Source organism: Phodopus roborovskii, unplaced genomic scaffold, assembly GCF_943737965.1.
Source record: "Phodopus roborovskii unplaced genomic scaffold, PHOROB, whole genome shotgun sequence".
Classification (NCBI taxonomy): Eukaryota; Metazoa; Chordata; class Mammalia; order Rodentia; family Cricetidae; genus Phodopus; species Phodopus roborovskii.
The window spans coordinates 28,973,815-28,998,034 of record NW_026126469.1 but is presented as its reverse complement, the minus strand read 5'-3'; the positions used below and the strand labels follow the sequence as shown (position 1 = coordinate 28,998,034).

General features: G+C 36.3%; 1 protein-coding gene across 1 annotated transcript; it reads right to left on the bottom strand.

Moving 5' to 3' along the window:
• Atg3 (autophagy related 3) lies at positions 1–23,966 on the bottom strand. Its single transcript, XM_051191543.1, has 12 exons — positions 23,817–23,966; positions 20,669–20,710; positions 16,834–16,883; positions 13,454–13,524; positions 11,811–11,918; positions 8,338–8,387; positions 6,991–7,072; positions 5,349–5,383; positions 5,087–5,242; positions 4,257–4,384; positions 1,801–1,869; positions 1–270 (listed from the first exon to the last, which is right to left on the bottom strand). The coding sequence occupies exons 1-12, from the start codon at positions 23,886–23,888 to the stop codon at positions 189–191; spliced, it is 945 nt and encodes a 314-aa protein (XP_051047500.1). The 5' UTR covers positions 23,889–23,966; the 3' UTR covers positions 1–188.
• Positions 23,967–24,220: the final 254 nt, after the last annotated feature.

Below are 24,220 nucleotides of genomic sequence, written 5' to 3'. Positions count from 1 at the left end.
TTCTTCACACTTGTTTTTATTAAACAAATAAGGCTGGTAGTGGAACAGTTTTTATTTAATGCATAAACATATAAGTCCTTTTATTAGAGAAATTATACTTATTGGTAAATATGGTCAATGGTCACATCTATGTATTAATTCTTTAAAAATCAGAAGCAGTAATTAAGATACACTCTGTGTCCTCTTCACTACATTGTGAAGTGTCTTGTGTAGTCATATTCTATTGTTGGAATGACAGCTTGTACAAATTTCAAAAAAATTAGAAGATACCTGAAAGTCTTTAGCTAAGGAAAATAAGATTTTTAAATAGTGTTGTTTTAAATCCATAGTAATTATCTATTTTATCAATTTATGAGAAAAATATATGATAAAATTTTACATTGCATCTATTAAAGACACCTAGTCATGAAAATTTATATCTACTTAACACAGGTGTTCTACAACTGACTACTTAGCCATCTACTCCAAATTTGAATTTGAAATTTCTTAACAAAAAGTTCATACATGCTGAATTACCTCAATATTTATAAGAACAATGTTGTCTGTGTTTAAAACTCATATACATAAAACTCATTCACTTACTTTGTCCCTTTACTGCTTGAAATTTTCTAGGATATATATAAAATTAAAATGAAACAAGTATACAATCATAGCAGCAAATGAAAAGCAGATCAGATGTAAACACTTCATAAAGGACTCTCAAACTAGATCATATATTTAATAAACATGGAATGAGCTATACTGTACTATTTTTATTTAGTTAAATGTTAAAGTTTTTATCTGTTTGACCTAGAAACATTATGAGTTTACTTAATTTCAATAAGAAATAAAATTACTCTATCATGAATCACCTGTAGCATTCTAAGCTGCTACCTAGCCTTCAACATAGAGATGAATGTGAAAGTTAATGTACAGCAAGATTCCAGAAATAAGTCTTGTTGGGCTGAAAGCTTCTGGTGTTTGTTGCAGTATCAAATCAACCCAAAGTTCTTCTATGGAACATGTCTATTAATAATACAAAGCCTTTAATGCATGAGTAACCTCTGTCTCTCACTGAATGGTTTAAATTACAAAATTCAATACAAAAATATGCCCAAATCAATTCAGGTTACTTGGCATGTCAATCACTGACTGTGAGTACAAATCAATTCAGGTTACTTGGCATGTCAATCACTGACTGTGAGTGCTCTGATGAACCCAATACAGATACACACTTCTCAGGATATGACAAGTTGCTCAGACATTATATTAATTTACTCCTCTTATCCACCCTGGAGAACTGAGTAGGAAGATCAGAATAAAATGCTTTCCCACAGGAGAAAGGTTAAACGCTGTACTTTAAATTAACCAATTTAACTTGAATTCTTTGCTTCAGGGAGGCCTCAGGTTGACACAATCTTAACCTTACTGTCACCTGATGGGAACACACATTTGTATGTTAACCTTACTGTCACCTGGTGGGAACACACAATTGTGTGTTAACTTTACTGTACCTGATGGGTACACACACTTGTGTGTTCACCTTAAAAAATGATGGGGATGCACATTTGTGCTAAACATTATGTCTTTAACAAGACAGAGCTAACTGGCATAAAGATACAGTGTCTAGTCATTGAGTGTGGCCTAGTTTTTAAAGTATGACACATACCAGATAAATTAGATTTTCACTATGACATCCATACATGAGGATCTAAAACAAATTATAGGTTCTATCATGAAGGTTATACTAAATATCCAAAATGAACAAACAAAAATCTGTAGGAGCCATTAGCCACCAATGCTATATTCAGGTAAGGATACATATGAACACCAAGCTCTCCCCCACCTTCTGCAACTGTCTCAATAATTTTCTTCATCACTTCAGCATGCCTGAAAGCAAACAACAAATCTTATTAGCATGGGTCAACTCAATCAAAATAGGTTTTATTTACAAACAAACCCAAGAGAACCCTATGGCAATTGCTCATGAGTTAATTTTAATATAAAATAATTATACTATCTCTTTCTCCATTGCTGAGCCACAAAATCTCTTTCACTGGAGTGGGTAGCCATTTCTAAAAGTTATAATCATCACCACAAACACAATGGCATCAGTCAGCTTTCTGATAATGGAGGCAGAAAACCACAGGGGGAAACCCTGCCAAATGGTAAATATGAAGCTACGGTTCTTTGATCTGGAAACATAAATATCAGGGTATGCAAATCAACAAAAGCAAAAAGCTAAGAGGGCTCTACAGTCTTGTGACTGTGGAAGTGTGTGTGAGTTCAAATGTGGCCATGCGCATGCCAGGTGTATGAGAGGTCACAGGACCATTTTCAGGGCTCTCCTCTCCCCTAATGGATTCCAGGCTTGTGTAGCGAGAGCTTTTACCTACACTGAGACATCTCAGCAGCCTCTTAAATGTTTAAATATTCATTTAGCTTAGCGGAAAAACTATAACTGAAAGGGTAGATAAAAGCTAAGAATCACAGCCAAGTTCATTATCTTCCCTTTGTATTAATGGGTATTATCTGATTCTACTTGAAGAAAAATTTTGGATTTACATGAAGACAGTACCAACTCAAGATTATGTCCTATGCACACATCCACAGAAAATATGTTCTCTCCTTTGCTACAAATTAAGTGACATTGAATTAATCCGATAAACTAAGAAAAATCAATATTCAAAATAAACATTTCCTAGCTTACAATGCTATTTTAGTTCTTATAAACAACCCTTCACACATGGAGGAAGTTCCATAGGAAACAAGAATATACAGATTAGCACAGACCATGGCAGCCCTTGGAAAAGCCTAAAAATGTCCTCATTTCTTGTATAGGGCCTCAGATTTTTTAAATTTTATTTCATCCTGCTTTATTATAAGTGTTTTTATTAAAATGTTTAATGTAATATCAATATTTATCTCTTCTCAACAGAGTAAAACGTATGCCGCAGATAGACATATTCCCTTCAATTAGCACCTATTAAAACATCAAACTATGAGAATAAACAGACTGACTCTTAAAAATTAAAACCTTCAGATAATTTAAAATTAAAATAAGGCCATCGGGTACTTATTATAGGCTGTGTTTCTCACTACACAGAAAGGGAAGGCAAAGTAAATCTACCTAATACACTCAGCCCAAATCCTGTGCATGGGGATAAAATGGAGAAACAGAAGAAAACAAACACAAAACAACAACAATGAGATCCCACAACCAATGAATCCTAATAAATTATTTTGAACAAAAATATTAAAATTCTTAATATATATAAATAAGCTGGAAAATTGGAGCAAGCTTTCCATGAAATAAAAGGCTCTCCAAATATATAAAAAGGTTGTATAAAATAAGTGGACACCATCAACAGGTTCCAGATTTGGTGATTTCTGAGGCAGAGTCAAACTGAGCAACCCAAGATGGACTCCTGCCTCAGCCTCCCAAAAATGAAAGTGTAAACCACCATGCTCACCTAAACAAAACCTTTTCTTGAAAAGTTATCATCTAATTTTTCAATGGATTAGTAGCATTCTTATATTATTCCGTGTATCATGAATATTACTTATCATAAATTACTAAGCAAAAGAAACACGCACATTGCTTTTCCGTAAGGAAAATTCAAAACAAATCATGTGTCTCATTCAGTTTTGCTTCACTTGGCCTCATGAAAACACACTGACAGAGAGAGAATGCTAAAGCACAAAGTTCATTTGACTTGGGAAAAGCTAAGGAAAAGACTTGCTAAGCAAAGAATAAAGGAACGTACACTCATCTCCTCCCACTAACCAACAAGAGGAGATAGGGAGGCCACCAGAGGGAGCACCAAGTTAACCTTATAGTCCATGTCATGAAAAGATGCATTCACAACATTGGACACCTTGTATAACAGATGAGTGCTGAGTCCACAGCAGAATTGCCCAAGCTACTGTCTAAAAGCAGGAAGACCAACAAATCTATAACTAATCAGGAAACTTAAGTTCTGAATACTACATATAAAATAAATCAATGTTTATCTTCTTTTCTCTTGAATATTATGCTAAGCACAATAGGAGAACATTTCTCAGATGAAAGAGATTTCTTATAAAGTAAAATTTTCTGTTACTGATGTTTACACACCCCCAAATAAAAAAAAACTCATGAAGTTTACATACAAACAACACACATTCTCTCCTCTCTCTCTCTCTCTTTCTCCTCTCTCTCTCTCTCTCTCTCTCTCTCTCTCTCTCTCTCTCTCTCTCTCTCTCTCTTTCCCCCATACACATATATACACCCAGACCTGCATGGGTGAACTGAACACATAGGAGGTGGTGGGAGATGAGGATGATTTTCAATGGTCACTGTTTTCTTCACATGATCTTGACTGATGTCTTCATACATGTGCTCAACTGTTAAAGGCTGCCGTTGCTGAAAGCATAAAAAATGCTCTGAAACCACTAGTTAAACTTTCAGCCTACACCTGTTTATTATCGTATATCACTTGTAATTTACAATTTCAGATTACTTAGAATGACCAGATTGTTTTTGAGAAAAGATTCTAATGCTCAGGCTCTGTAATGGAAGCCATCACTTAATGTTGCAAGATGTCACAAACAGGTAAGTTTATAGACATAAAATTTTAAAATGTTAAGAATTTATCCCTTAGGCAAGAATTGGGCCCTTTTATTTTGTTTTGTTTTTCTTCCTTTTGATAATCATAAAATGACAAGTTAAATAAGTTGTTCTTATTTCAATTACTCTTCAATTCAATATCAGCAGACTAAAAACTGGTAAGGAAAATAGTACCTAACATAATCATTTTGTAAATGTTTACATATTCCACAGATGTAATACTGACAAAATACAAGGAACTCTACAGAGTTCAACTTACCACACTTTAAAGGGATAAGCTTAGAGGAAAAGAGTCAGGAGTCAGTACACACATATTATTTGTGTTCACTGCATTGTCATGTTGAATAGTTTATTCTAAACGTGAATCAAGTTCAATATAACAAAATTGTAAAACAAATGATTGCAAAAATTTGAAAGATCTTCTATACTCATGTATCTAATAAAGAAACTGGATTAAATCCACCAATCTAAAACATTCACTTTTCTTTCTATTTTTACCTCATCATAGCCAAACAACCATAGCCTCGGTGTCTGGTAATATTTGTCGTAAGTGATGTACAGGTCATAAGTTCTTGTTTGCAAAATAGCATCTTCACCTCCAGCATCAGCTTTAGCTTTACAAGCTTCCACTATTTTTCTTGTGTCTAGAGTAGCCTGTTACACAACAATAGGAAAAAATTAAGAGTCATTAAAAATTATTTTGAAAGACCATTACCAATATTAAAAACACTCATAAAAATCATCTTAAAAATTTACAAACCTCATCTGTTTCCAACAATCCACTCTCTTCATATTCTTATATGAAAAAGAAAAAGGAAGAAAAATGTTATGAGTTAAAATTAATGTTCCAAGACTTAATCTTTTTCAGTTTGATATATTATCAGCAAAGCAGAACGGGTGGTTCTTCTTGAAATTTAATGGACAGATTTGCTCTCAGTACAGAACTTGCAACCTTGGTATAAGATTTTCTATTCATACCAAATCATGGGCTTCCACCATCTCTCTTAAAGTATTTTACAGACTCTCAAACATACCCAAATGGCATAATGTGCCCTTTGAGGCTATTCTTAAGTAAAATAAGCCTCACTTGCACGCAAGCACTGTGACACCATGACAATGGCCATGATAACTGAGGTGCTTACAAGTGACAAGTCATATAGCCTACAGCATGAGTATGCTGGACAAAGAGATGCCTTCTTTATCATGGATGAAAGACACTGGACAGCATAAAGTGTCATCATTTTACTCAGAAAGCATGCGACTTAAAACCTAAAACTGTCCTATTTCTGGAATTATCTTTGTATTTAATATTTTCTTTTTTATGTTTATTTTTTTCTAATTTTTTAAAATTTATTTTATATAACAAAGTCCATTTAAATGAAAACAAACATTTATATTTTCAAGCCACAGTTGACAGCAGGGAACTGAACACTGACATCAAATGATAAGGTAATGACCACAGCTCGCAGCCTGCAGTGTGTTCTTCAAAGCTTTGTGTGATTTCAGTTTCACTGTGCCTAGGGGTAAATTACTAGTTTCCACCTTGGTGAACTCACAGGCCACTATGAACCATTGTGCCTTATCCCTGCACCATTGGAACACTCTTCCCTTGACTCTCACTGACTTCTTCTGCCTTTCTCCTGACTTTGCTGCCACTGCCTCTTCGGTATTCCCTAGTCTGGTTCTCCCATCAAACCTACTAAAGAGGAAAACAAAAAAGCAACATTTTTTAATACTTTAGTAACCTAAGTAAGGAAGAATTAAAGCCTGGAATATTGTCTCTTCTCTACCACACTGCCTCTAAGGACAAGCTCATCTGTTTAAATGATCCTTCCAAAACTTATTCCCTGTGTTCAGACATGGATACCTAGCCTACTTACTACTATTATTATTATGTTATTTATTTTACTTTAAGATCCAGTGTTTTACCCAGGCAAGATACAGACCTATAATCCCAACACTCACAAGGCTGAGGCAGTAGGATCATGAATCTTAGCCCAGATTGAACTCAAGGAGATTCTGCTTAAAAACAAAACAACAAAACTACTCTCTTCCCAAGTCTAAAAGTACAGGACTACACTTACAAGACTAAGGTAAGAAGAATTTCATGAGCCCAGTTGTCTTAAACCCTGCCAAGACAATATAACAAGACACTGCCTACTGCATCCTCCAGAGTTCGATTTATTACCAATAGTTCCTAGTAGAAATAATGCTCTTAAAATTATGTTCAAAGTAAAACAGAGGAACCCAAAATCAAAGTCAGTTTTACCCTGATCTGATAAAATTTAAAATAAAACAAAATATTCACTAGGCAACAGACCAGAATTCTCAACTCACATCAATTATAACTATTACAGAATCAACAGTCTAATGGAATTAAAGCAATTCCAAAATAGTAATACCTTCCATGTCTGCAGCTTCCCCTTCATCTTCCTCCTCTTCCTCATCACACAGAGCCGAGCAATCTTGGAGTTTTATACTGTCCTTTGAAATTAATTATATTTAAGTGACGCAAATGCATATTCAAACATTAACATACTTAACATGAAATTGTTATCAGAGATATTTATTTATTTCCTTCACAAACATTAATAGAAAGCACATCACATGCACAGTCTTGTTCTTGGCACTAGTGATACAAAGGTGAAGAAAAATGACTCGTCTGTCTCCTTCCTCTGACTGTTCTTTTTCTGTGAATATTTTTACAACTGTAGATCTCTTAGTGATGAGAACACATTCTGAGAAATGCACTGCTGGATGATTTCACTAATGTAAGACCACTAAGGTGCCCTTGACATCTCTAGAAGATAGCATCTTACAGTACCTCCAGCATTAATGTGTTCATCCTCATAAACATTCACACTGACCACTGAGCACAATGATAAGAATCTAACGTAAAGTTAAGTGTCATCTAATCAGGCACTTTATGCCCCCTAGAAATTCACTTACCAATGACAATGAAAAATCCATAAATAAATCACTATGTAGCTAAGTGCTACATAGTAACACATATATTAAAACTGGAACAACACAAAGAAAATTTATTCAATCCCACATAAGGATGAAATGTAATTAATGAAGCATTCCATTTTTTAATTTGTTAAAGAAGAAAAGCAGGTATTCTGTATTTTTCACAGCATTTCTAACAATCATATAAAAATATGAAGACAGGATACAGTCATTCTGAGAAAAGAGCTAATAAAACAAAGCAAATTAAACCATACTAGCAGAAAAGTCTCATCCAATTACACTGACATCTACCTGCCCAAGCTTACATGATTAAATGACATTATTCAAAATGTCACCATTCTGGCTGATAGTAAAGTACACATTTAAACCCCTAAAAACAGAACTTATAAAAACAATATAAGAAGTTACTACTGGTAATTAAAAAAAAGAAAAAGGAAAAGAGAGAGAGTGTGAGAGAGAGAACAATAAGATTGCTTAGAATAAACTACAAAATGTAATATTAATAAAACATTAGCACCTGCTAATCAGCAAAGGTACCCCTCACAAATGTTCCACTAAGTCATCTACTTAAACTAGTAGTTTATTGTAATAGTTATAAGACTGATGACCTGAATTTCATCCCCAGGACCCACATGATGGAAGGAGAGAACCAACTACCCCAAGTTATCCATCATACTTCCACGTGCTTGCTGTTACACACACTCAAAATAAACAAATACAATTTAAAATTGTTATGTAGGAAAAACTAGGTCACTGATTTTAGCGATGTTAAGCAATACCTTGCTTTCCAGTGTAATCTCCTTAACTGCTTCATTAATTCCTGTAATACCTGTTTAAAATTCAGCAGGAAAAAAATAACTAAAGTTAAACTGCAAATATTTCATTACTTGTATAAAACATTTTATTTAAATTTTCACAACTCTGAAATAGGCATATATTAATAGAATCTTCACAAATAAATTTTACAAGTAATCCCAAAGCACCTTAAAAAAAATCCAAAAGAATTCTAATTTAAGTTTTCCTATATTACCATAACTTGTCCTATTCAAAAACCCATTTACAATCATTCATTTAAATGCTTAGCACAACATACACTAAGACCAAGAGATTATGTGGCTTATATTTACATTCAACAAAATCAGGTTTTGGTTATGGTGACATACTATTTATTTGCTTCAAATATCTTGGACATTTGGATGTAGTAGAGCACACCACACTCTTATGGACCTTTTCACTTTACCAACTATTTCCACGTCTTATTAATCCTTACAAAATCCACCTATAAAACAGAGTAACAATTCCTCCCTATGAAGCAATGAAGTTGACAGGTTAAATAAGCAGCTAGAGGCTCACAGCAGTTAGGAGGGAGTTGTGATTAAAATCCATACAAAGAACCCCTTTGTCATAGGAGGGTATAATGCAAATTAGCAGCAACACCACACCATGCCCTGCAAATATTCTAGTCCCCAAAACCTGTCAGAGTTCTCAAAAGGACAGTTTAACCAGATGGGAAAGTCAGTAAGATGAGAGTATCTAAAGTTTCTACGAAACAAAAAAATCCTAAACTCAAAACGTATTTAGCTCCTAAAATTAGATTTTCTTAATCTAAACCTGGCATGCATGCCTTTAACATTCCTAAAGTAAAGGGTGCCATGTTCACTTTCACAAATGGAAGATGGCACACCCCTAAGACCAGCACTACAAGTCTATCTCATTACAGTTTCTTACAATCCTACAATAGATATGATCATTAAGATGATAACCCTAAATCTTAGCCCATCAAACCAATAATAAAAGAGTATTTACTAAACCCAGAACATAAAAAGAAAACTCATCTATCTGCCAAAACAGTAATGCAGTGGTATCCCATTAAACCAGACCCCCATGGCCTTCTCTCTGCAATGGGAAGCAGTCATGCAGAGATTCATGATGGTCAAAATACTAAGACTACGTGACTAGTTAGTGCTTGTGCTTGAACAGGCTGAACAGGACCTCTTTATCACACTCTCAAGGTTCTGGGAATATCAAGAAAGAAATGGGAGAAATAAAGGAAAACCTGGGAAGGTATGCTAAGGGATGCTGCCCTTGGGACATGATATGGACAACACACTCATGAACTCATAGAATCTTTGGTTATCTACACCAGACCTACAGAAGACTAAACCACTCAATCTTACAGCATGGATGGGAGAACAGCTCGTGAGGTTGCATCCCAGGTAAGTACTACTGGAAGCTGGTAACTGCTTTAGGGACATAGAGTACAGCTGTTTGTTTTTGAGGGAGGTGCCACTGGTGGGTTGTCCAAGCTCTGGTGGATATGTGGCCTACACTAAAGAAGGCAGGAAGGGGATAGGGTACAAAGATGGCTTAGAGGTTAAGAGCATTGGTTGCTCTTCCAGAGAACCCAGGTTCTGTTTCCAGCACACACCTGCTAACTAACAACTGTTTGTAACTCTTGTTCTAGTGAATCTGATACCCTTTCTTCTAGCCTCCCCAGCCACTCCACTGAGTGTACATGGTGCAGACATCCATGCAAATAAGACAAACATAAAATAAAAATAACAAGGACGTGTGAATTTTTAAAGGGACATGAAGATGGGACATGAAGATGAGAGGGGAACATGTCGAGCATAACTGAGGGAGTGGTGGTGGGTAGGGATATGAACAAGACACACTATACATGTGTATGAAATTGCCAAAAAGATCATTTAAAAATATTCTTAATTTTAAAAGTATGGCACAACTGACCAAAAGAAAGCTCAAAAATTCGACACACAGTGACCCTCTAGCATTGTGATGTTTTATTCTGTCAAACTGTTGTAACAGCCAGATGTCTGATCAAAAACTAGTACAGAGGTTGCAGTATAGGTACTTTTTAGGAGATTATGAATAAATAATAAACCAGTTTTAAATAAAGCAGACCATTCTTCAAAAACCTAGGTGGATTGCATCACATCAACTAAAGGAGAACAGAGGACATAAAGACCTACAGACTGCTGCCTGCAACAGCAACCCTTCCTTGGTTCTTGGTTCTCTAGCCTGCTGGAACATACATTACAAAATTCATCTGTCATATAAGCCAATTCCTTAAAATAAATCGATTTATATTAGTGTAGCAGTGGTCCTGGAAGGATAGACACTAGAGAATTAAAATGTCCCCAGGAAATCCTATCCTGTGGAAGAATAGGCCTTAAGTCCTGGCTATGGAGGAAGAGTTCACTGAGGCCTCACAATTTACATCACTGCTAAATCTACTTTGTATTATATTTCCTGGACTTTGTTTCATCTTTTCTATAAAATTATAGCATCACTGAAGAGAAGGTAAGGAGACAATTCCTCTCCCACATCTAGACAAAACTGTAAACAAACCCACTCCTCTAACGTGCCCAAAAGCTTTCCAGTGTCTCCTGTCATACCTATCTTATAGCAATGTCATTATATACCCTCTATTGGTTCTGTTCCTGTAAACAACCAATGACTACAGGGGTCAATATTACAAAAAAAGCAACAATGAAATCTCAACGAGGTAAAGCAAGGGAAACTGGCCTCGGGGGCACTGCCTCACCCTGAGACAGTTTAAAGTTATATTCTACAAGTATCTCTAGTGAACTTTAGAATTTATGTATTAAATGAACTGAAGAACAATAATGTTATTATCCATATAGAAAAAAATATGTTTCTTCTTCGGTACCTTTAAGCAAACGTTTCTAGCTGTCAGATTTTCATAGACTTTTACCAATCCAAGCACACTACTACCCACTTAGCTCTATGCACTATGATCCTATAGGTTAGGTTCTGAAGTTTAGGCTAGTGCTTCTAAAATAAAACAAGTAGAAATCACAGCATCTCTCCAGCTTTTTAAAGGAAAACACACTAAATGTAATCAGTAATCATTTCCAATCAGCCAACAGGCAAGTTACTACTCAGGTGCTATCTGGTCTCCTAGCCATGAGAAAATTAATGAAGAGCACTGAACCTACCACTTCCTCTAGGCTTTAACACAAGAGATTCAGGGAAAACTCATGCACAATCAGTGCTTTTTATTTGACTTATTTTCTCTATTTAGCAATCATGAAAACAAATGAATATTTCACACTGCAATGGAAACAGCAGATACTACTTTTTCAGGGTGAAGTCTTCAGGAACAAACCTGTACCATATGTATCCTTTTTAAAATTTTAAATCAAGCCTATTATAAAAGATAATGAAAACTTTAAAATAATTTATACACGTCATCCTGTACACCTCTCACCTGTGTTGTGATATGTATCTACCCATCCCCCATCGCCATCATCTTCTTCAATGATAGCCTCCAATTCATCTGAATACTCCATCTGTTTACACCGTTTGTAGCATGGAACTATTAAAAAAAAAAAAAAAATGCCAAATAGGTACATAACCCACTAATAAAAATCCACCAGAAAGAAACAGCTTCTATCACACACACACACACACACACACACACACACACACACACACTCACACACAAATGCAATCCTACCAGGTTATTAAGTGAACCTTTCCTTTCCAAGGAGACTGATAAGAATTATACTCAGCCCACAGACACATCATTGTCTGGCTTCATTAATTCTTCCCCAGTCTGCTTTATCAAAGACAAGTAAAGGGCTCTGGTTTAAGCATCTCTGTCTTCCTTTACCATGATCTGTGAGGAACAGCTGGCTGAAGCCAGATGACAGTGCTCAGTTCCAAGCTAATGAATAATATTTCACACTAACAGTTATGGTCTCAAAATATGCAAGCACCACCTGTCATACTGACAGGAGGTAAAGGTGACCTCTGGAATACAAGGCTAATATAACTGTCAATATGAGTTTCATAATTCATATTTAAGTTCCAGTTATTTGCAAAGGAAAAACAGATTAAAACTCAAACTGCTAAATTTTACTTCCTAATACAGCACAGGTGACAAAGTTTTCATATAGGTGTATTAATTATTATTACTTCATAAACCTATAATTGACATCACAAGGCATAAGCATGATGCTCAAGACACAGCTATTAATTTCCTGATTAAACAACCAGGATATAAATTACCAATCATAAAAAATAAGTACACTGTAAAAATAAAACTGCTGGGATTTTTTTGTTTGTTTGCTTTGTAGTGCTGCATATCAAACACAGGACTTTAAGCTGACCAAGCCCTCTACCAGAGAGCCGGATCCCCAACACTTGACTTCTTTCTTTAAACAATTGAAAACATGGTGTCCTTATATAGCTCAAGCTGACCTTGCACTATGTACCCCATGGCAAGTCAAAGCCCACAGGCACCAGGCCTGCAAAAACTACTCCTTATTACCTACTCTCTCCCTTTCCCACTTGGGTTAAATTAGAACAAAAGTCAATGCATTATTATATGATTATTTGAGGGCTATCACAGTCTCCTGATGCTTTAAAAATTAATTTCATAAATAGATGACATCTATTTTAAGAGAGTTTTAGTGCCTGTGGGTAAACCTTTGATGGCACAATGAATGATCAAAGCTTTAACTTTGATCTTTTCTATATCAAAGGTGGGATCAATTTAATTTCCATAAAACACACAAGATTAAAATAAAAAAGCTAAATATATTTTGATTATGAAATCAACTTTAAAAAGCTAAAAGGAATCTAAGTCCCCCTGGGAACCTCTTCTTCCATATTTTCACAATTAGATCTTTTTGGTAAAAAGAACTAAAAAGAGAAAGGATAAAAATCAACTGGAAAACATTCCTGGGATAGAAAACCCAAAGCTTCATGAAATCTTCATGTTTACATCTGTAAGAAACTTCAAGTGTAACTTGAGGCACAAATTAGAATCAATAACTGTAAATTGGATTTTGTTGTTTCAATATAATGTGCAAATTTTACTAATGTATACAATGATATAATTCTTACCATTTTTGGTTACCAAAAATTGTTTCCCTGATGGTAGATATGCCTTCACTTTCAATTCTTCCCCTGTAGCCCTTTAAAACAGTGAAAAGCACCAAAATACAAAATATTTTAAGAGTCAAATATGTAACAGAAGATATCACATGTAAATCTCAAGACTACAAAATCTGCATTTCTGTGGAAATTGTCTTGGGACTTGTTAGGAAATTCTGCCATTAAGTAAGGGCATAGAAAAGCATATATTAGCACGAGAGAAATATATTAGGAGGTGCAGACAAAGGGAATTTGTATTTAATATTAGGCAAAAAAAATGGTGGAATAATAGAAGTAGGAAACTTAATTCATTTGCCTCTAAACAAAAAGAAAGCTTAGCTCTTTCATAATCTATTACATCATACAACCTCTCAGACTATTAATATCAAAATACTGCTCATTTTGAGGTTAGGGTAAAGAATGGGGGGGGGGCTGTATGATACTACATACAAAGTAGACAATTAGCAAGATCACCTATCCCCTAGAAGGGGAGGGGATGAAGAAGGTAACGGTGGTAGCTAATATGGTCTATGTGAAAGGAATTTCTTCATGAACCCTAACACTTTGTACAATGACTATACTCTAAAATTAAGTCCTTCCTCCTACCAGTGTTTAGAATTGGAACAAAAAGATAAAAGACGCTTGAATCAAAGATGGTAATACTGAGAATAATGATTAAAAGCAAACAACAACAACAAAAAAATCCAGTTGCAGCATGTAATTACAGGACTTCCAGCTCTAATATGAGCTATTAATTATCAAAAAATTCTGCTAACACTAAGAGGCAGGGAATATTATCCCCTTTACAGATAAGAAAACTAAAGTTTAAAGGGGGTCAGAATGCTCGCAGTCACGGAAATGGGATGGAGGAGCCAGGATCAAGTCAAGTGAGACTCTTCTTCAGCTCCTCCTTTGGGTGAAGACAAACTGCTAGAAATTCTGAGCTATTCTGGCATCTCTCACTAAGAATTTATTCAGTCTTCTGTGCACCATCTACGAGACCTGGCCAGGACAGAGCTGGCATATGGTGCCTTCACAAGTATCAACACATAAACTTGAAGTCCCAATACCTTTTCAGGTTTTTAAAATTTAAACCCTATAGATTTGAGAACAAAATAAAGCCAGGAATATTATTTGACAACCTTATAATCTTTTTTCAATAAGCTCAACTATCATATTCAACATCAATGTCTGAAGTTCTGAGGGAAGGCGTTAAAATAATATCATGACAGCACTTGTGTACACAAATACATTAGCATGGAAATATCTGCTTCTAGCATTCATTTAAAATTAATTACTCCTTGGCCCTAGCAAGTCAGACAAAAGTGTGGGTGGGCACTAGCACGGGGTATGATTGAGTTCTCAGTTACAGTACAATCATTTCAACATTCATAATCCATTAAAAAAAAAAAAAGTTGGTGAGATAGCTCTGTGGCTACAGACTCTTGCCACTAAGGAGAGTACTGACTCCCACACATTGTCCCATGACCTTCACAGCTCATGCTGTGCTCAAACACACACTCACATGCACAGAATTTTTTTAAGTCTATAAATATAGACTAATACCCGTTAAAAAGATATTGCCTATATACACTGCTCTTTCACACTGTGCTTTATGTACGACACCTAAACTACGTGGATAATTTAAGGCATCATGAAAGAAATCTCAATAAGAAAATGTAGGCCTATCATAGTAAAGAAAAGTCTTTAAGAAAATTCCTCTGACCAAATAAGTGTTAGTTTATTTCTCTAGTTATTTGACTTGTAAAACTTGGAGATATGTTTATATGTATAAACATACACCAGAACATAACTGTAGCAAAAAATTTAGAACACATATATGAAAATATTAAATCAGAAACTTTCTATAGCAAGAACTTAATGTTTAAAATTTAGGGCAGAAATACACACATACACACACACACAAATAAATGAAGGTAACAATCTGGTATTTCTTGGTACGTAAGAATTAATGCCCTATAAGATACACAGCACTTGATAAAAGCCAATGATGAAAGGAAATAAAACAGGTCACAAATGAAAGAATTTTCTAAATTCAGTTTAAAAATATTTTAGGTAATTAAATTCTTTAGCCTAAAAGGAATCTGATAGCAACTAGAACCTTGTCATCCTAGGATCTAATAATTAAAACTACATCTTTCAAATTGAAAAACATCATTAACAAAAAAGATACATGTTAAAAAAGCATGTACATGAATTGAAGACAGGTGATTAATTACACATAACTGTAACCTAAACAAAACAGTTCAGACAGCACTGAAATAAAAATTTAGAACCCCCTCCCCATCTATTAGTACTTAAAAGTAACAAAAGTGCCTTTATTCTAAAGCATATTTGTATTAAATTACTTTAATACTAAAAGTAAATGCTAAGAAACAATTTAATCGTAATTGTGGTGCCGGAACTTGATTGGCACCCCAAGCCTCTGATTTTTGCTGATCTCTAAAGAGGGAGCATTACATTCACCTGTGATGCTATAGTTTAGGCATTATATCTTGAGGAACATAAACTCCACAAAATATCTGTATTTGTCTGTAACACAAAGAATAAAAAACCCAGACAGAAACAAATATTGGGATTCAAGCTGAAGATCAGAAAAGCAAAGCAGCCAAGCCATTAGCTTTTACCTCTACCTCAGACTGAAATGGAACTCCTACCCTCAACATGGCTGGGAAATGAATGCCTTCCTATCCTCAGTGTGGCTGGAGAATGAATGTCTGAAGACCCTGCTCCTATCTTTTATAACTCTCTAGTGTTGGAATTAAAGTCATGAGTTCTGTTTTTCTTTTAGACTGATTCACTCTCTTGCAGCCCTGAGAGGCCTTGAACTCAGAGAGATCCATCTCCCTTTGTGTCCTGGGTGCTGGGATTAAAGTATGTGCCACCACTGCCTAGCTTTTATGGCTAACTAGTATGGCTGACTAGTATGGTTGCTTTACTATTTTGAGTTCCTGGGGCTTTAATAAGTCGTAGACAATATATCACCATTATTAAAATGTTCAAAGCTATTCACAATTACTAAACTCCTAAACATTTTTTTTTAACGAATCATAAGTTCAGATCTAGAGAGAATGAAAACACAAGCAAAGGAAATAAATGGATTTGAGTATGCCCATACTTTGTTCTAACAGAGCAAAGTAAAATACATGACACTTATTTCCCCTTTATTTTCCTTGGAGTTTCACTCTAGTGCTCTTTAGTAGAAGAACTTAATGAAGAAGGTTATGTTTGTCATTTCTAATTTTCATATGCTAATCTAGTTTGCAAACTGCCTGTAATTATAAGCTATCCACCTTTTAGTAGTCCAATTTTCACTCCACATTACTTACCATTGCCATGTCGGACAGTGGTGGACTAAGTGATCTCCAGCTGCCACAAACTATTCAGGGTTTGCAAGGAATATGGAAAAAGCGGAAAAGAAACATTGAACATCACTGAGTACAGGGTGGTAAAATACCAAACTGATCACCCTGGGTAACTCTTGATATTTAATAATCAATTAAAATGAAAATAGCACAAAACCTGTTTTAGCAACCTAAAGACTTATTTTCAACTAGTAAACTTAAAGTTTTGGTGTTTATAAAAACTCAAATTAACTTTGGATGAAAGAAGAACATTGTTATTATCTTTTTGTTTAGTTTTTCTTTCCTTTTTCTTTCTTCGTCTTTTTTTTTTTTTTTTTTCTTTTCCTTTCCTTTCTTTTTTGGTTTGGAGCCTGTCCTGGAACACGCTCTGTAGACCAGGCTGGCCTGAACTCACAGAGATCCGCCTGCTTCTGCCTCCCGAGTGCTGGGATTAAAGGTGTGCTTGTTTATTTTTCAAGACATGGTTCCTGGCTGTTGAGGAACTCACTTGGTAGACCAGGCTGGCTTATCATCTGCCTCTGACTCCCAGTGCTCGGCAACCACTCAGCAAATACTGTTATCTTTAATTCAATTTTCATTATCAAATCATGTTGCAAGCCTGATACAAAAATCACTAAAGGCAAGGCAATGAAGTTCAATTGTCAAGATCCATCTTGTAGTTCAATAAACAGAATCTTGTTAAGAACTGAAAACTCAGAGAAAATGTTTAAATAAGTAAATAGATAAAGGTCTATAATGTCAGCCCATTTCATTATATCACAGTGGAGGTTTCCTCTTCCTTTTATAATTTTACTTCTTAATTTTTTTCAGCATTATTTTATAAGGTTTTGCCTGGGTGTATGTCTTTGTACTACATGTATTCCTGGTGTCCACAGAGGTCAGAAAAGGTCTTCACAGTCCCTAGAACTAGAGTTAGAGATGGTTGTGAGCCACCACATGGTTGTTGGAAATGGAACTCAGGTTTTCTGAATTTAATATTGAATTTAATAAATGAGACATCTCTTCATCCCTCTATTATTTTTTAAGAAACTTTTGTTTTTTTGGTGGTTCTGGAGGATCAAACCTAGAGCATGCAAACTAAGCACGCATTCTGTTGAGCTATATGCCCCAGCACTAGACCAATAATGAAAGCTTTATTACACTCTTAAAAGAATTAGTTAGGAAAAAACAATTAGAGTAACAAACAATGCAGTAAAGTTAAGTTCTGGACCAGCTATGTAAACATCTATAAAATCAGGCTTGAGTTCCAGGCTGGACCCTCAGCACCTCATCCCACCAAGCGTGGTGACACACGCCTTTAATCTCAGCACTTCTGAGGTGGAAGTAGGAAGAGCAAAAAGTTCAAGATCCTCCTCAGCTACCTGGGGAAATCCAGACTAGCCTGGGATACATGAGACCTGGCCAAAGAATTCTGTGAGGGAGCGCTCCCGTCTAGAAGGACAGAAGGAGAAAAGAGAAAAGACCTAGTAGATTCCTTGGGCTTTCTGAGCAGGATGAACACTATCATAAGCTTTCATTTCCTTCACAAATGAATATCAGACCCAGGACAAAGAATTTAATATTTGAAGGATTTCCAGTTCTCATAAATATAAGGTAACCTCACAGAAGGGCACAAACCTTACGTTTAAAAGCAGAAAACAAGAGGTTACTAAGCAGAACTACAGTGTAACAACTGCAATGATTTGTACACACTTTCCCAATTGCTGTTTCACAACAGCTCTAATTTAGAACTTTGTATCATTTGTGGGCTTATAATTAGGATACATTTCATATTCTCAACATATTTTGAGAAAGTATAATCTATCCACTTAAAAAAAATCCACAGAATTGTACCAATAATTAGCACATGTGAATGTCTGTCCTCATTAGCAACAGCCATTATTACTTGCTTCAAAGAAAGAAGGGAAATAACATGCGAGAGTCAAATTTCAAATTACCAATTGCTTATAGTACCTTCCTCATAATAAATATTCTCCAGGGATATTTTTCATTATGTAAACAGAGTGGGACTGTATCCAACAAAATACAATCAATATTTGCATTTTAGCAAACAATATTATTCCTCAAATGACCTTCAATCCATCTAAAACTATTTAACTTAGAGTTAAACCAACATTTGTTTTCCCCTAAAAGATACAGTATTGGATATGGGCTGTCCCTCTTTTTAATCATAAATACTTGTACTTTTCTCAATGAAAACAAAAGGATAGGAGGAACTGATGGGTAAGAGCCCAGAAATTAGAAGAAACAAATTAACAAATGAATTCAGTATGTGGTATTTATCCCAAGCAAATCATACCTTCCCATTGTCTTCCCTCAGGCTCATTTAACTCAATCCTGTAATTATGCTCTATCTGAGCCTAGAATTACATGCTTTGTACCAAATTAAGCTAGTTTTGCCTTAGATTCTTTTTAAGGGAAAATTCATACTTCATGAGGCTATTAAGTTATTCATGTTAGGATGAATTTTTGTTTGGAAACAGCTTAATTCCATAGAAATGCATCCAACAATGAGTTATTTTCACACAGTAGAGATAAAGTCAAAGTGTCAAAATACAGCACATGCTTATCTCTGCTCTTGACTTCAGATCATTCAAAAGCCCTGACTAGGCAATGCCTGTTTGGAAAGAAAATTAATGAGACCCTTTTAACTGGTATTCAACATATTACACTCTAAGACAAATAAGTCCTTTCAAAGAACCCCTTATTTTAGAGATGGGTAAATATAAGGCCCAGACCTAAATAGGTAACTGATTTGCCTAAATTAAGAGAAATTATATGGATGGTTCAACAAAGCAGGTCCGTAGGCTATTTCCACACCATCACATGTTTTTATTAAAAAATAACGAGTTTCATAAGTAAATAAATATAAATCAGTGTAGCAAGCCATTGCTGGACCTCAGATATGAACTGAAGAACAGAGCCTGACATAAATGAAAACTGAAAGATCAGCTAATTCTCTGCTTTGAAGCCTATTACTTTATAGTCATAACCAGAGCCTCATCATTCAACACAGTTTATTTTATACTGTTTTTAGCAAATAAGGAATACGATTCTGTTGCTAATAAATGTTTTCAGTGAAAGTTGAAGATCAAGTTTAAATAAATTTGCCACCTTTTATTAAGAATAAGTGGGTGTAATGCAACTGAACTATTCATAAAAATGAAGTCTATGGCATGTTTCTCTAAGGATAAACTATCTAAATGAATGAGAACTCGTAATTCAGACTTGGTGAACAAGTGAAATTATTCCTCAAAACATTATTTTATGCAAAAATGTTTAAAAAATGTAGGGACCATGTAAAATCCCCACAGTTCTAGCATTGCTTAACCTTCAACATAACTTGTTTAGCAAACAAAGTGAAAACATGGTGAAATAAAATCAGTGTCAACTATGTAACAGTTAAGCTGAATGTTAGGAGGAAAAGCCCTATCAAGGTTTCCAACACAATGTCATAAAATATACATTTGGTCTACACAGAGCCAAGACAGCAAATTCCAGAGCCCACTGTGGAACACATCCTCACAGGGCAATGAAAGATAAGTGAACACAGTATTTTCCTCTCCCCTTCACAACCTTCATTTACAGAGCTCAACTACCAAGAAATATGAGAAGCAGCAAAATGAAAAGATGTTATCTCTTAAATGCTAAGGGAAACAGAAATTCTCTTAATTATTATAGTTACCTAAATCTAATTTTCCTCAAAGAAAATTCAAGATGTTCTCTAACAAAGACAAAAAAGGCACGGCCTGAAAGAACTGTAAAGATATAAAGGCTCCAGGGCATCTTTAACACTCACCTCTTCTGGAGTAAGTACACCTGTCTCCTTAAATTTTGATTCCTAAAGAGGAAAAAAAAAAAAAAAAAAAAAAAAAAAAAGAATAAAAGTATTAGACCATCTTCACATTCAACCAAAAAACAAAAATGCCTTGAGGGCAAATAGTTGCCCCTTCTACACAATAGAGAGTATACTATGAAACAAACAAAACACTAAAACCTAAATGTACTATGTGAAATAGCACTGGTCCTCAATTATAAAGATATACAGGTACGATGTGGACGAATCACATGAAATTTGACTAGTACTACAATAAAACATGAGTGTTAAGAAAGTGTGCTAATGTTTAGGTCACAGTGACCCTGCACAGTGATCAAGTCACTTTGCAGCACTTTAACACAGCCAATGTTTTATTTAAACTGAGTAATATTAGAAACCAACAGCAGAAATCATTTAATATTTAATATTTCCCATTATTCTCATCTCTACCGTAAGATTTTCTTTCTTTTTATTTTAATTTTTTCTTCAGGACTAGGTTTTGTTATGCAGGCCAGGCTGGTGTGTAACTCAAAATCCTCCTGCCTCCGCTTCCAGAACCCTAGAATTCTAGCCAATGTGTCACCACCATGCCCAGCCTCACTAAAATCTTTAAATAGTATTTTCTCCTCTAAATCAAGAATGCTATTGACTAATTTTTGTTCTACATTTTCAATGATAAGATGTTGTGGTAGTCTACAAAAATAAAAAGATCAATCTGTGAGTATTATTTATTCAACAAATTATCACTATATGCCAGTACTATTGGAGACAATGGGCTGCATGCCTGAAAAACAGATCAATCTCATCTTCACGCCATGAAAAAAGAATCGTTATATAGGGGAGAGGTGGTATTAAAATAAAACAACTCCTCAGCTAGGGGTTCAACTTAGTCAGCACCTCTGGAACCCACTGGGGTTTTGATTGGCTTGATCTTGCGCAGGTAATTACAGGCACTCTTGAGTTTGAGTGCAGCAGCCTTGTAACTCCAGAAGATACTTTGAAAGCACTCCTCCCAAGCTCTGGCAGTTGATGGCTGGCAAGGGGAGATAAGGCCTGTTTTCTTCAAGGATGTGTCCCCTGGTAGGCTGTCCATTCTCCGATGAGTGAATAGCCTTATACCCACACACATATTGGGGGTTAATCTGGGAGGAACTGGAGGCGTTAGGGATGGATATGACCAAAATATACTGTATATATGTATGAAATAACCAAGGAATGAGTATAAAATATATTCTAAACAAAGGACCAAACTATAAGCCTGTCTGCAGGGAAAACATTACTGGCTGAGAGAAAAAAAAAAAAAAATACAAAATTCTAGTAACAAGAGTCCTCTTGCTGGAGTGCTGAGGACAGGTAAGGCTGGCTTACCATCAAGTTCTAATGAGATGAAGAGGCTAGGACTTCTACTGGCCAAAGAGACCCTTCAAGATCACTGTAAGGATTCTAGCTTTACTACACAGATGCCTTCTAAACAAAACATGCCTTCTCAAACTTCCACTTCCTATGAAAAAGACATTTCTTTCTGGGTATTTCCTCTCCCCCCCCCCCCATGCCTTCCCTCCTCTAGAAGAAATCTGTAAGGATTCTCTCTGCAAACCAGGAGTGACAAGGATGGGGCCATTAATTCTATTTTCTTTTATACTAAAAACATATTCCACACACATCCTCAGAGCATGGTGGCAAATGCCTTTTATTTCAGCACTTGAGAGGCAGAGGCAGGTGGATCTCTAAGAATTCAAGGTTAGCCTAGGCTACACAGTGAGTTCCAGACCAGCTAAGTCTACACAGTGAGACCCTGTCTCAAAAAAAGAAAAAAAAAATAACATAAAAATATATCCTATACATACTGATTTTCTAACATTCCTATCAGATTGGTGAAGAGAACAAATGTTTCCACAAAACAGTTCTACATCACAGGTTTAATAAAATCCAAGTGGTCTACAAGATAGTCATGTTGTATTTAATTGAGTAGTATTTTGTTCATCTCTCTCCCTTAGACTAAAAGTTGAAGAGATGGTAAAACACTGTAGACCTAGGCAGATACAATATTCTGAAAATATATTATAACATGCAATAGAAGATTACAATGTCGAAATTATTTTCAGTTTCTAAATATATGAGTAATCTTAACTAAAACGACTTTCACAATAAATATATAAGCAAAGCAAGAGTTAAGAATCTCATTTACTAGTGTCCCAGACTTTGCTTACTTGATCCAAAGGGGTATCATTTCCAAAGGTGTCTTAGAAATAAATATTCAAAGAGGAAGATAAAGACCAAGCATTGACCTTTGTCAAGGAAAGAAATCAAACAGCTTGCTCAGCCTGTCTGCGTATTTCTTGCTTGCAGTAAGAATAATGAAATTCTTAGCTAAATACAGAACGAAAACAAAAGCTTAGCACTGCCACTCATTTACAATTACTGCTCACTTTTCTCAAGGCAAAATCAAGTTACAACAAAAAGATGTATCCTAGAAGCTGTAAGGAAACTTGGAATGAAGCTCTGGAAGTTTACTTTTGAAAGATGACACATCACAACTCTCACCTGAAAAAGTTAATAGCGTTTCCAATCTATACAAATACATCCAGGTGAACTGCTGTCATGGGCTCACCCAAATTCAAGATTAACAATCAGCTACCGCTTCTTTAAAAGCTTGGGCAACCAGAAGTTTCGCCTAGTTCCGCTCAGAGTTACTAACATGTTACAATTTACTGTGTTCCTCTGAAACCAATGAGGCTGGAAACCAAGATCACCGGATAATCACAACTTCCTATGAAACTTGGAAGAAAAAGTGGCACGCCGTTGGCCACCGAGCTGTCATCTTCTCAAAGGTTAACCCAGATACCTGTTTTTTAAAACACTGTGGATGTCAGGACTCAACGTACACATTTCTGCTCCACACCACCTCTTAGCGCGCTCCAACGCACAGGAGAAATGACCGGTGGGGACAGCAAGCACAGAGTCGCTCAAGTTAAAGCAGGGGAGCCATCAAACCTTGGGACCGGCCCAGAAGCCCCGGGGCAAGAGGCAGCACACGGCGGCGCGTTCCGCCCCTCCACCTTCTAGCGCGACCGCTGGGGACCGGGACTTGGGCAGTCAGTGCCAAGCAAGCCAGACCCGCCTCGCTTACCTTGAGGACCGGTGTCAGGTACTCGGCCACTTCCAGAGCCTTTCCCTTCACGGTGTTGATCACATTCTGCATCCTGGGGCTGGAGCAGCGATGGGGCAGGGAGGGACAGTCGCGATCCGGGCCGGGGACTCAAAAACTGCCCGGGACGTGGCCGACTGGCATCGAGCCCGGCAGGCGGCACCCGCAGGGCCGGGGGGAGGGGCGGCGGCACGCGGCGGCCGGGCCCAGCTGTCACCTGGCCCGCGACGGCGGAGGCCCAGCCCGCCGAGCCGGAGGCGGGTGCGCGCGCAGCCCCTCGGCCTCCCCAGAAGCTGTCTTGCGGCCCCAGGCTCCGCTTCCACCCCTTCCGGCTTCCCCTTCCTCTTTACGCTCCCTCCCGGCAGCGCCTCCGCCACCTGGGCCTC